The sequence below is a fragment of the Chelonus insularis genome, unplaced genomic scaffold (assembly GCF_013357705.1).
Source record: "Chelonus insularis isolate UGA/USDA-ARS -01 unplaced genomic scaffold, ASM1335770v1 contig_339_pilon, whole genome shotgun sequence".
In the NCBI taxonomy this organism is placed as follows: Eukaryota; Metazoa; Arthropoda; class Insecta; order Hymenoptera; family Braconidae; genus Chelonus; species Chelonus insularis.
Window position 1 is genome coordinate 5,001 of NW_023276505.1, and position 14,189 is coordinate 19,189.

The following is a 14,189-nucleotide window of genomic DNA, read 5'->3' on the forward strand; positions in this document are numbered from 1 at the left end:
GCTGTCAACTATCTTCATGTATTGAATTTTTTTTTTATCTTATTATAAAGAGTTTGTCTTTGATTTATGTAGAAAATTACATTATAATTTAACGAAAATTAAAAAACATTTCCATTTTATTTTAATAAATATAATTAATCTTTATGTGTAAATACTTGGCTGCAATGATTTCATGCATTTTTGTAGTTGTTCGCATAAAGAAGTTTTATAGAAATCGCACTTGATGAACGATGATTATCGTCTTCGTTATTCATACTTGGCGCGTATTTTTGTGAAGTCCGTTAGGGCTGTTTTTGGTGTGATTTCACGATTTTTTGTACAACAAACGGAGTGTGCATCATTCGACTCCGTTACTACGACATGGAATTTTAGAACAGACATCACTATCTGTGTATAGGTAGTACAGTACCAGACATAAATGCTGTTCAATTTTTCAAGGGTTCTACAGGCGATTTTCCTATACCGTCCTATAGAAAATCACACAGCATTTATGTCCGGTACTGTATAATAGTCTTCAGTCTGGTAGTATTTAACTATCAACTCAATAAAAAAAAATTGTTACTTCCTACCGATCTTGAGATATAAACAAAATTATTGATTGAAGGACATGAATTAGTTTTCAAAAAACGTAAAACAATTTTTTTTAAAACGTCAAACCATCGGTAATACATTCTATGTATTACCTATCAACTTAAAATGTACATAAATATTTGTCGTTTTCGATACCGAAAAACTCGGTCGGCATAATACGGACACGGCATAATGACAGCGCGGAATGTACGATCGATCGTCGCGCATAACATCCACGCAGGTTCAGAATTAGAAGCGGCACCTTAAATTTTCCGGCATATTAGATTTTTGCGCCTTTTCTGATTTTAACTTATAAAATCTAAAAAGTAATAAGTGAGGAGATGTAAGTAAAATAATGAGTGCAATAATTCATATGAACACATAAATTTTAAATTCTATTCTTTAAATTTTTCCTCCTCTCTTTTTCTTCAATTTAGTAGGATACAATTTCTCTTCTATTGCATTCCCACCATCAACTTTTTTCATGAGAATTTCCTACAAATAAAAGAAAAGAAATACTTATTATGTTCAATTTTTAATTATTGTGATTAAATGTAAAAAATGGATTAGCTACCTTACTTATCATTTATGAGTCACTTAATTTTTCGTTAAACATTATAAAATAAATAACAATCTCTAGACTTTGTACACTTTGGTTTTCTTTAGGGGGAAATTGACCGTTCAGAATGAAGTCGTAAGTAGACAGAAGATTCATGCTGCATTCACATGAGAGTGAATCAAAAGTCAACAGAATAACTATTTGAATTCTTCTGTAAATCTATATTTAGAATTTTCCCAAAAACTCAATTCAAATAAAAAGTAATTTTGAAAAAAATTATTAATAATTTTAACACAATTTTAACTGTTGCGTCTTTAATGCCTTATACTATTGTACTGGAGCGACATTTGTACCAGTACTATACTGTCCTGAACATTTTGGTCATATAACATTTGTGCCCCTTTCGAAATGTGCTAGCAGTAAATTTACAATGTTGGTGGAGTAGAAACAGTTTCAACCGTTCATTGTGTTTATTTATTCAATGATCCTCTAGTACATGTATTTATTGGATATAAAGTATATTCATTATGATTAGTAGAATATTCATTGATTATTTTTTTTATTTATTTACCAAAAAAAGTATATATTTTAATTTATCTGTACCTCAAAATTATGAAAAATTCAAAAAAACATGAAAACATGATTTTAAATCTATTTAATTTTCTCCTAATATTTTCAATAATTTGTCGAACCCGTTTCTTTTCTTTTCCAACTTCTCTTCTTCTTCTTTTTTTCTTTTTGATGTGTAATATCTGGAACAAGACATTGAACTATAAAATGACAATGTTCATTTGGTTGTACTTTACTTCATTGTTATTGCAATAAAATAACCCTTACATTTTGTTTCGCAGCTTGAGATTTTTCCCACACTACCTCTTTTTTTTTTCTTTGTAGAAACATCTATTTTAATTTTTTGTTTCGTTTGTTCATCTTTTAGTAAATTTTGTGTTCTTGTTTCGATGACCTTTAAATTGAATTTTATTAAAAAGTATTCAGAAAATCAATCACACCGATTTTTTAATATCTCTGTACAGTCACAACTATTGACAGATAAATAAAATATCTTCGTCTGACAATTTATGATTAATTTACCGCTACTATCAACTACCGTACTTACTTGATTTATGTATAGGTACGTTTGACAGAAAGGAGCATTCAACACGCTCACCAGCGCTAAAAAAACATTTATTGAAAGATGGTTGTTTTATTTAAGTAATAGGTACACGGTATATCCCCCCCCCACTATTGATACACTCCCCAAAACTTTATTACTTTTTATTAATTTTTTATACCAAAAAAAATTTACATTTATAATTTGGCGCCTCAGTAATTCTTTCATTTTTTACCAACATAATATTTTCCATAGTCATGCAGCAACTTCATGGTAGTAACAACTTTATAAAAAAAAGTCGTACTTTTAAGGAAAAAGATTCTTTTTACTTAGAATGCGGTCCAAGGGGCGTGGCCAATTTTTATTTTTGCAAATAAATGATTTTCAGGACACAATAGCAATTGCAATTTATTGTCGTAGCTAATCAATGGGGTTTTCAAAGATTTTTTAATAAAGTTTATGTCATTATTGCAGAGAAATTAGAAATTTAAAGGAGCATAACCTCAAAAGTGCTAATTTGAGCGGAATAGAGACACGGTAGTGCCTTCGTCACCGCTATTCATACTTGGCGCTCGAGACACTACTAAAATAAACGTGTCTCTTGACCCAAAACTCCAACTCTTGAAAATTTGATGTTAAGGCTGGGCTGAAGTCAGAAAGGCGACTGATTCCCCCTATCCAAATACATGGGATCGGGAAATTTCTAATTTCTTCGCCAATTTACAATTATTTCTATAAAATTAGGTACCAAATTACAGAGGAATTAATGCCGGACTGACGTAAACAACAATTTTTTGTATATAGTGAATATTTTTGTTAAAAAAATTAGAAAGAATAATGAAAAAATTATGAATTGACTTACCGCGCTTAAATTTCAAGATGGCGGCCACATCATTCAGATGAAAAATCACTAATTATTTCATTTTTATACGTTTTTCGCCCAAAATTCGTGTTTGCGTCAGTCCTTGCCACCTGTCTGAATGTTAAAAAAATCAATTCATAGTATAAAATTGAATAATTTAGAAATAATTAGAAATCTTGTATTCCAGATGATATTCTCCGGAAAATTAGTTTGAAAAAATTCTGATAGGTGACAGCATTATGCTCGCAGATGACCTCAGTCATCCATATTGAAAAAATGCTCAATCCGTATCCAGAACTGATGGTGCCCTGCATTTTGGCGAGTAAATTCTGTATGTGTGTGTACGGGTAATATATGTATGTGATGTAAACATAGTGTATCACTTTACAATGCCCTACACTTTGATGACTATTGCAGTTAGGATAAAAAAAAATGATGATACTCATTTAACATTAATTAATATAATACCTGCAAATAACTTCAAATACATATATTCATCCATTATTATCATTTTTATTAGGTATAAATGTTAATAAGGAAGCTCAATTCCAAGTCGGCGTATCCAAGCATGTAGTATAAAAACAAATATACATTAACTCAATATCGAGATTATGCTGGCCATGTGGTTAGGGCGTCAGAGTTCTATTTTGCCGGGCAGGGTTCGATCCCAGTCATAACCAATTTTTTTTTTCTACTTTATTCGTTAGATTAGCATGTAATTATAATATTGACATGCTATAATTAATCTTTTATAACAATTTGATTTTTTTTTCTCTTTATTCATTGAATTTATTGACGCTAAGTCGAAAAATATTTGAACAGAGCCATAAACTTTCTTTTTGTATAAATACATTGATAATAGCCTGTGTTTAACAACTTATACATCTTTACATGTATTAACAATGTTATGTTATTAACAAGTTAATCATATTATTATCAACATTGAAAAGTAGTTTAAACAATCCGTGGCGAGTTCCGGCACTTCGCTGGCAAGCTCTACCCCCACTCTCTATGCCCAAGCCTGCAGCTTATAATTTTTGAGCATATATAAATGTTTTGTAATCATAATAGCTCGGTGGTTAACGCATCGGTCATTTATTTTGATGGGCAGGGTTCGATTCCAGTCATGGTAAAGTTTTTTTTTTTCTTTTTCATTTGTTAGATTTGCATGTAATTATAATATTAACATGCTAAAATGAATTCTTACCAACGATTTGATTTTTTTTTCTCAATTATTTATGTAATTTATCAACGTCGAGTCGGAAAACATATGAACAGGGTTATAAACACTTTTTTTACTATAGCTATATGAACGTAGCTTTTTTTTAAGCAATTTAGAAATATTTAGAAGTAGTTGAAATAATCCACGGGGATTTCCGGCACTTCGCCGGCAAACTCTATCCCTACCCTTCGTACTCAAGCCTGCATTATACAATTTATAAACATAAACATGATGTTAGAGATAATATGTTAGCTCTGTAGGTAGAACACCAAGCTTTCATTTTACCGATTAGGGTTCGATCCCAGTTATAGCCAATTTTTTTTTTTCATTAAAATTTTATATAAATACAATAATTGGTTGTTTGTAGAAGTTCAAAATCAATTCATAGTGTCTTTTAAAGACAACATTTTCTAAAAAAGAGAATTCATAGTAACTCGTTCCTCACCCTCAGCTTATTTTCAGAAAAACAAGTTTTTTTTCGTAATTAATTGGAAGAATAATGTAATAAAATATATGAATTGATTTATAAGTATATAAAGTCACTTGAACAAGAAACAGAAAAAAAAATTGCCTATGACTGGGATCGAACCCTGCCCAGCAAAATAAAAGGTCGGGGCTCTAACCACTGAGCTATTATAGTTCCAATTATATAAACGATGCTTGAAAATTATAAGCTACAGGCTTGGGCACAGAAAGTGGGGGTCGAGCTTGCCGGCGAAGTATCGGAACTCGCCGCGGATTGTTTAAACAATTTTTTATTATTAATAAGTTGTTAAAAAAGGCTATTATCAATGTATTTGTACAAAAAAAGGTTAATGGCCCTGTTAAAATATTTTCTCATTTGTCATTGATTAATTGAAAAAAAAATTTTACATAAAAATTGAAATTTAAAACTCATTTTTGGCATGATAAAATTGCAATTACATGCAATTTAAATAAAAAAAAAATTTTGCCGCAATTGGAATCGAACACCGTTCGGTAAAATAACTGGCGAACCTTCTGACTATAGAGCTAGCATATTTTCATTTGCTTTGTTTACGTTTAGATATCGTAAGCTTCAGGCTTAGTAACAGAGGGTGGGGAATGTGCTTGCTCGTCAACTGTTCGAACTCGCAGTCTTCTCTGAAAAATAAGACGGAGATAGATAGATATATTTTGTGCTCTGTCTTGCTCGGAACAGATTATTCTGAAATTTGTAAATTTCTTGGTACCCTAAGGCTCCCTTTTTGTAGTGCATCCCTGAAAATTATCATTTTTCGAACGATTTCTCTGTTACCTACTCAATTTCAATTGATATCGAGCTTCGGCTTTTCGCCGCACAACGTGAGGGCGTAAAGTCAACTCCGGGAAACTTTCTGACTTCAGCCCAGCCTTAATTTATGTTATATTCAAAATTAGTTTATGTACGAAAACTCTTATCTGACTTTCATTCTTGAAACATTTTAAAATTTTTGAAAATGTAAAAAAGAGTAATAAAATTAAGGATAAAAAATGATGTTTTGTCAAATCAAATGTTCTTTTTCAAAAAATCAATCAATCAGTAAAGTAATATTTTTTTCAAACGTTGAAAGATATAAATGACCCCTACTTTATTTGTTGTAGATAATAAAAATTTCTTTTGTATTACTAATTATCAACAATGAAAAACAAGGAGTTTGTAAACTTGTTGCACATAATATTTTGTTTCTATTCTAAAATTATATTACACAAGTGTTGGTTAATGCAAGAAAATAATAATCACACAAATATATTATTTCCGGAACGTCACTAATTAGTTTTTCCTATTCATGATGAAATATCTTCAATAAAACACTGAATTTGAGTCCAATTAAATTGCGTATTTAATTGAACTGCAACACTGAACATTATCTATAAGTTTTGAGCGAAACTAAACAAAAGTAAGATAATATTATTAATGATGATCAACTACTTTATGGTTTAAAAATATTTCTTTAATGATTTTTTGAATTATCTATTGATCATTCTGCAGTTTAAATCTACCTTTTCTCTTTTTCAGCTGTATAGGTTAAGTTGAATTGAAGTTTAGCTTTAGAAATTTGTGAAGTTTGTCCATGGGATTTATTGATAATGAATTACAAGAAGTGTCCAGACTCTGTCAAAATGTTGTCCAAGGAAGTAAATTGGTTTCTTGTGTGCAATCAATGGTTCGAGCAGAAATAATGTAATTATTTGCAGTTATATATACATAGTTGAATGTTAGTCATGATGACAACAGTATTTTGGGTTTCTAGAAAGACTGATTTTAAGAAGATCATCGTCTGTATTCAATTTCCGAAAGATTACCCGCATACTCCGCTTCTTATTGAATTAAAAAGTAAAACTCTTTCATCTAAATTATTATCAGGACTCACGGATGTCTGTGAGAAGAAATGTAAACAAATCTTGGGAAAGGCACAAGTACTATAACTACAATTTGTTATTCGTTATATTGTGACATCATTTTAATCGAATTTATTTTTATAGATTCTTCCAACTTTAAAATTCATCTCAAACTTTATTGAAGAAAATCCATTAATTTGTTGTTATGATGAAATTACAACAATAAAAAAACTTTTAGGAGATCAAGACAGTTTAAAGCTGAAGCAGAAATCTTCTTCAGTCAATTTGGAAATTCGTCAAGGTCTCTATTTTTATAAAACGAAAATTATTATTCCAGATGATTATCCTACATCAGCAGTGAAGTAATTTTACAATGATTATTGAAGAAAAATTAGTTTATCGAGTAAAATATTACAGAAATTTTTTTTATGATTAAGGATCACTGAGGTGGAAACAAATTTTCCAAAATTGTTTACTCGTTATTTTCTTGGACAAGGTCAAGAATTGGGACGCCAGTGTGTAGAGCCACCATTAAAAAAGAAGCTCAATCACATATTTTCTCCAACTCCTTCTTTAAATACTGTGACATCCTTTCTTATCAGGTATAAACTTATGAGGCATATGTAATTATAGTTTTTTCAGTTTTTGAAACATTAAAAAATGTTTAAAAATTTTTTTAGAAGTGTTAAAGCATTACCAAATGAAAAATGTCAGCTTTGCAAAAAAGTTTGTTTTCCTGCTGATCCGTCCTTCGCAATTCTAGATGAAAATGCTGATGTACATGTTGAGAGACTCTATTGTAGTCATCTCTTTCATCTACAGTGTCTCATGACATTTATGAAAACACCTCCATTTCATGGTATTAGAAAAATCAAGCAATTGTTTATTAATATACTTAAATTCAATGCCTAAAATATTTTTAATATATCAAATTTTTTTCAGGTGGTAAAAAATGTCCATCATGTGGAAAGCAAGTATTCCATGACAAATGGGGTGTTAGCGATAAGTTAGCAGAGGACCGATGGGCACATGAACAAGCGCGTGCTAGAGAACTTGCAGAAGTGGCAGATTTTTTCGAGTAAATCAGGACTAATGTAATACACAGTCCAATATTATAATCTTTTTTTATTGGAAGTATGAAATACTATATTGTGGTGGATAACAGGTTTGTTAATGATAATTTGCATAAGTTTATGAATACCAAATATTTCATGATTAATTTACGAAAAATTAGTCAATTATTTAAGTACAACTTTACATGACATCTAGAGAAATATATTTGCCGTATTTGTATAAATAAAATGCAAACATTTCTGGGAAATAATTGTGAGTTGTATAGAGACGATTTTTTGATCAATCGATAATATTTTTTTTAACTGAAAATTTAACAAAAAAACATATTTAATATATTATACATTTGGATTAAAATAAATTTTATTAATTAAGTTGATCAAAAATTTGTTTTTAGACCCTACAAAAAAATTAGTTTATAAAAACTTGGTCAAATACTACTGATAGTACTAGTGGTAGAACGATATAGTTATAGTGGCATATTGATCCTTACTACTACCTAAGGTGATCCTCTACATTTTTTTCTTTAAGCCGGTTTCTCTTAGTCTCGTTTATCCTCTCACATGATAATTTTTCTTTTTTATTTGTCTTCTCTAGTGAACCCACACAAATGTATTAATCGACTATAGGTTCGTATACATTTATTATTCTTTGCATCAGAGTATAAAAAACCAGAACAAAACTCACTCCTACGGGCTTTTTGCCAGACGGATATTTGTTTTACATCGTATTTGCAACGAGATCCTAGATGCATATAGTGGATTATTTGCATTAGACAAACGTCATAGTTATGGTAAGGCGTGGTTAGAGTTTTTTTTCCAGTCTTATTAATGAATATCAATTAATACTGAATTCATTCAGACGTTGATTAATTTATTAAAGCATTATGAGAATAAATTTTAAGTCTTTATTAATTGTTTTCAATAAATTATCTAGTAATAGATATGATTTTACAGAAGTATTTTTGTTTAATAGTTCATTCAACTTTTAATCGTTAATTTATTGAAATTGGTGAAAATAAATTAAATAAATATATAAAAAATAAAACATTAAAATTTATTATTCAGTAGGGATATTCAGAAATATTTGTAGAGTAACAAATGGTTGAGTTATTCATTGTTTATTTTATTTTAATTGCTTTGATTAAAGTTTCAGGAAGTTCAATGCCATCAAAAGTAATGAAGTAAATAAAGAATTAAATAGCAACGTATTAAACTGATGTGTATAATCAATATGTAAACATTTGCTAAAGTAATTCTAACATCAACTCATACTCATATCAATTAAACATTAAATCTCTTTATTCATCATACAGATAAAAATCTTGCAATTGTCGTTAGTTTTAATAGAAAATGTCTAATCTCTTTAGCGCTTCTACTTTAAATTATTTGCGGGAGAAGGTTCGTTGATCTCTAGCGAAATATATATATTCACTGCTTACGCAATGCACGTATCGATTTAACTAGTTAAAAGCTGAAAGCTCTGATTAGTGGTGTCAAAAAAATATTTGATAATAATTTCACAAAATTTTCTGTTAATATTTGATAACAATTAACGTACAAAAGCGTTGGAGATAAATTTCATACATCACGATTGATGTCTTCCTAATAATAGAATCAATAGAAATAATGTTGAATTAATTGATGAGTTGGATAAACTGTTAAACAGTTTAATGTTTAGCTGTTGATATGTTTAACATGATACATGCAGGATATGTGAATGTGTTTGAGTATCAGAATGAGCATAGAGAGACAGCTTGGCAGACTAATACCACTACTATACGTTAAGCCACCGAGAAACTGAGGTATGCGCTTACACGATGCGGATAGCACTCTCCACCCCATCGAGAAATGCGCCAAATAGTTTCAGCATCAGTTATTACTCCAGCAGCAATAATTCATAACTTCGAATTCAATTCAATAGTCAATAGCCATGGGAGTCTAACCCGAATAATTTCTCGTATCGTTCAATAACTTTCTCATTAATAGTAATTTATTCTTCGATATTAGTTAGCTTTCTATGAATTAATTAATTTGTTCACATTTCTCTTGGTAAATGTGACTTCGTGAGATAGATATAAGATCATTATTCCAATACAACCGTTTAGTACTTTAAGAGAATAGAATTTTTAATTAGTTCTATGGTTCATTTACTATTAGTTATAGTTATTTCATTATTGGATTATAACTTTATTGACTGATAATTTTATTATGAAAGAAAGAAACATAAATTATTGGAATAAACAAATGAACAAAGACTTTTCTTAAATTTAAAAAAAGCATTGTGAGTTGTCATGTTTAAAAATTTAATTTTTGATTTACTGATTATTTTTTTTTTTATTTTCTTTTTTCATGTTATTGAAGAGCAGACTTTTTCATTTTAATTTCTTTCATATCTCTAAAATGTATATCTGAAAAATACTCAAAGTATTCATTATAGTATATCGACGTATGCCTCTCATGAGTGATGGCATCGGATGTCACGTGGTGTCGTACTTTAGTATCACGGAAATTTAGGAAATACAGTCTGCGTTGCACGGATATGACTAGATATTCTTTTCTAAGGAAATGAAAGGTAAGCAGGTGTGGGTCAATTCGATAGATCGAACATCAGGAGTATTATTGTTATACGATGCTAGATAATGTCAATGTGCTTTAGAAGAACGACCATTTAAACTATCACAAAATGTAACAAAATACAAAGAATAAAATGAAAAGATTTTCTAATATTGGGCTTACCATCTCCACGAGTTATGTTACAATAATCATTAATTTAAACATTTTCCTTGTCATTTATAGATAGCTGAATAATTCAGTTAGTGACAGTCTTGACAGCTAAATAAGTCAAAAGGCAATTTTATTGCCTTTGGAGGAATAATTTGCGGTGTGAGAAGAGAAATTGATGAGATACCTTCCCCACTGGCTGAAGCTTGCAATAACGTTCCTCTGGAGAAAATGGATAGACAGACAATTGTCTGCATTCACTTCAACGATGGGCGTTATGTTGTTTGCACAAAGTAGTGTTTGCTACTGTCGTTCTATTCTTTGTAGTATTAAGTTGGGGGTTAGTCAATGGCGTACTACCAAACGATTACATACGCTCCAAGCCATTCTTTTCTTCATATCACACTCGTATAGTTCCTGTATTTGCACCTGGGGCAATGTACCCTCTTGTTCTTTTTTCCATCCTTCAACTCTTGTTATAGAGAAGTTTTTTTGCGTCATAAATTTTTTCATTTTCATGTCTGTACTTTTTTTTTAGATTTTAATCGTTTTTGTATTGATTTTGTTGTTTAAATATTATTTCAGTGAAATAGAATTCAAGAAATGTGATATGAATGAGACGACTAAAGATATCGAGATTGAAGTGATTTGAAGTATTGGAAATAATGATTTTTGCATGTCATATTATTTATGGATGAGACCTGTAAGTTATTTATTTTTTCAAATTATAATTTCGTTATTTAATCGATGAAAGTATAACTTTTTATTTATCAATGCATCGATATTAATTTTGATTTAAAAAGATAGTATGTTTTTTTTTCTTCAAAAATTGAATCAAAAATTACTTTTAATGTCGAAATATATTTAGAAATTCATGAACAAATGAACTCATAAGCATGATATAAATCAACTTAATTCGTCGAAAATCTCGAACAGTTCTTGGATAGAAAATAATGAAATTACGTAACAAAAAGAATTTTCAAGGCACAAAGTAAATTGGTAAATAAGAGTGATAGAAGTAGATGGCACAAGCAGCGAGGATGTAAAAGGAACTAATAAATAAAGCAAGGGACGTAATTCACTGTCGAAAAGTTTTAAGGCAACGTCACGCGCTTACAAGACCTCATTAGATCCTTCGACCTGGTCGCAAAAAAGGTGCGTGTCAGGCTTGTTTCATTCAAAATGGGAAAGAGTAGGGAATGAGCAAAAAAGTCTTAGGGGTGTTATGGCGAACAGGGTACCGGTTATTAGCTGGCGTTTCATAGACAACTAAATGAGCTTAATGGTTAACAGATATGCACATAATCGTCTCCCCTTTATATACATTCTCAATGTTGAGAATACACCTATAATTACATGTAGGGCCAGAGCGTCGTGGATCAATAGCTGGAAAATGGCCGGAAGCCAAGTCCGACGATGTCGTTTCGAGTTTTGTCGTTGTCACTGAACCGATGGGTAACCCGTTTCTCAGCTTGTCCCACTTGTAAGCACAACAGCAACTTCTGAGACCACACCTACACCCTCTTCAATGTGCCAAGGTTCATGAAAATTTTTCATCAAAATTGCACTTATGATATTGCCATTTTTTTTTAAAGAGGAAATGAAAATAGGGGCGCGGTTTTATTTATTTTTTAAGCTTATATTTATGAAACGCAGGTGCAATACACCCTCATCATCACATTCAACTAAAATAAGTACCTAATCACGAACAATTGTTTTTTTCATTATCATAATGATTTTTTTTTGTTGGTATTATCTTTTGAAAATCCTTAACCGTACACAAACGAATACCACAAATATAATTTTATATTTGAATGACTGTAGAAGCATTCATCTGAAATTTTTCAAGTTTTTTTCAGCAATACAATTCAGCAAAATAAAAAATACAATAAGGGATAAATGCTACAAGTTGAAAATTAAAAAATAATATGAACAAGTGTGACAAATTATTGGAATAATTTTCAATAGGTGTTTGATTAACTTCATGTCCAATTATCAACAATCATTGGTATGAAATATGCATGAAACTGAAAACTGTGCCGTGTACATTATCATGGATATGAATGTATTGATCATAATAGGCATATATAGGAAGGGAGAGAAAATGAACGGACAGATACACCGAGGTTGCATATACGATAAACTGGAAACTCGATTGCCCAGCTCCTCGATGGGTCATGGAATCTTATTGGTTTCGACGAGTCGAGTAAGCAGATAAGCTCATGTCCCGTGAGCGAATGTATCCACAAGGGTGTTAATTTGCTGAATTTTCATGGTCGACGAATAAGTAAGTGTATATATTTAAGCCTCGTGATTCATCCTCTGTAATGCTGTTGTTTAATGCATTGAATGTTTAAACAACACGAATATTTGCATAAAAAGATAAATTATACAGAAGAGGCATAATTTCTTAATTTAATTTAATTCTATAGCAGAGAAAATATCTTTTCATTTTTTTTTTTAAGAATCTTCAAGATGCTTTTAAAAACTCTTGAATATCTTATGGATGATTGTTTCAACCTGTAGGACTCTCGTAGATAGAAAACAAATTGAGCATTTGGAAATAATCTTGTTTTCTTTGTGGAGACTCCTGGTGCTTGCTGATAAGGACTCTTCTGTAGCTTCTTTTTTTATCCTCTTTGAAGGATAAAATACGTTAATAAGAGGTATTAAAAAATGCTTTAAAGCTTTTTCATTATTCAGTACTTTATTTTATCAAATTGGCTTTTACCTTTTAACATTTTTTTATTTCCTTGTAGAAATTTTAATTAAATGGATAAATTTAATTAGGAAAACATCTATTTTATATTTGAAAAAAAAATTAATTTCAATAAAAGAATCCACTATTTTTGAGTTTTGTTGCCTAAAATTTGTACAAAAGTAATTTTCTCTTACTCATTCTAGAATTTTCTCCCTTGAAAAAAATCAATCCTTCTTTTCTGTCATCTACAACAGGCCGTTCTTATTCGCTGGTTTTTACTATTCAGATAAGAAACTGTCGAACGGTTGGAAAAGAAGTTCTACGACCCTTCATAGAAAGATCTTTATCCTTATTATATAGGAACTTGGACGTGCCGTCTGGCATGAAAGTTTATTTAAACATGTGAGGGGATAGTTGGCGCGTGCCATCACGCATACAAAAGTGCAGGTTGCTTATTTTTTTACTTCCCTATTTATTTTATTCGTAATTATTATACATAATATTTATTACTAAACAATGTTACAGGTAATTCTGAGGCAATTGTGGTAGTCCTGCTGAATAGGTTTGAATAGGAATGGATCTTGTTTTGTGGTCAAGAGTATACGTAACAAGAGTAGCAAATGATCCAGAAAGGCAGCTGCAAATGTTCATTTGGTCTTGTGGAGCTCAAACGGCGCCATGAAAATTTAACTACAGATTTTGTGTTATATTTTCTTAAATAGAATTCACTGTAATTCACCCTTGGTCAGCAAGAGAATTCTCGAAGTCGATTTTAAGTGAGTGAATTTTTCTAGGCTTACAGTTGCATTTATTTGTGTCACGTAACATCGCATGAAAGCAATAAGGTAATAAATGACACTTTAACATGAGGTATGAGTTAATCGATGGAATATTTTAATCATATACTGTATAGTTACTTTTCGTGATTTATTATATCTCTTATCATCCAGTGCAATGACAGTGTAAATTCATTTATAGTTTAATAAGAAGCTAATTTTATAAAATGGCATTGGAAATATTTATGTATATT

General features: G+C 30.4%; 1 protein-coding gene and 1 long non-coding RNA gene across 3 annotated transcripts; one reads left to right on the forward strand and one right to left on the reverse strand.

The window, feature by feature from the left end:
* Positions 1 to 1,864: 1,864 nt before the first annotated feature.
* LOC118066307 (uncharacterized) lies at positions 1,865 to 2,837 on the reverse strand. The gene is made up of 4 exons (XR_004690228.1): positions 2,743 to 2,837; positions 2,247 to 2,302; positions 1,967 to 2,093; positions 1,865 to 1,881 (listed from the first exon to the last, which is right to left on the reverse strand). It is a non-coding gene; the product is annotated as an uncharacterized lncRNA (long non-coding RNA).
* A 3,149-nt stretch (positions 2,838 to 5,986) lies between these two features.
* On the forward strand, positions 5,987 to 8,525 carry LOC118066287 (uncharacterized). 2 transcript variants are annotated; one of them, XR_004690226.1, is made up of 8 exons: positions 5,987 to 6,222; positions 6,342 to 6,506; positions 6,577 to 6,742; positions 6,809 to 7,026; positions 7,102 to 7,266; positions 7,345 to 7,523; positions 7,607 to 7,829; positions 8,333 to 8,525. XR_004690226.1 is itself a non-coding variant. In XM_035082208.1 (7 exons), the coding sequence occupies exons 2-7, from the start codon at positions 6,397 to 6,399 to the stop codon at positions 7,744 to 7,746; spliced, it is 978 nt and encodes a 325-aa protein (XP_034938099.1). In that variant the 5' UTR covers positions 5,987 to 6,222; positions 6,342 to 6,396; the 3' UTR covers positions 7,747 to 8,277. The 2 variants fall into 2 exon arrangements, 1 of the variants encoding a protein (XP_034938099.1); XM_035082208.1 differs by lacking the exon at positions 8,333 to 8,525 and having other exon boundaries at positions 7,607 to 8,277.
* Positions 8,526 to 14,189: the final 5,664 nt, after the last annotated feature.

Excerpts from the sequence above, each read along its gene's own strand:
- LOC118066287 (XM_035082208.1), top strand. The coding sequence starts at position 6,397 with ATGGGATTTATTGATAATGAATTACAAGAAGTGTCCAGACTCTGTCAA. Across the intron at positions 6,507-6,576 it reads ATGGTTCGAGCAGAAATAAT|AAAGACTGATTTTAAGAAGA; the intron begins GTAATTATTTGC and ends TTGGGTTTCTAG. Across the intron at positions 7,267-7,344 it reads GTGACATCCTTTCTTATCAG|AAGTGTTAAAGCATTACCAA; the intron begins GTATAAACTTAT and ends AAATTTTTTTAG.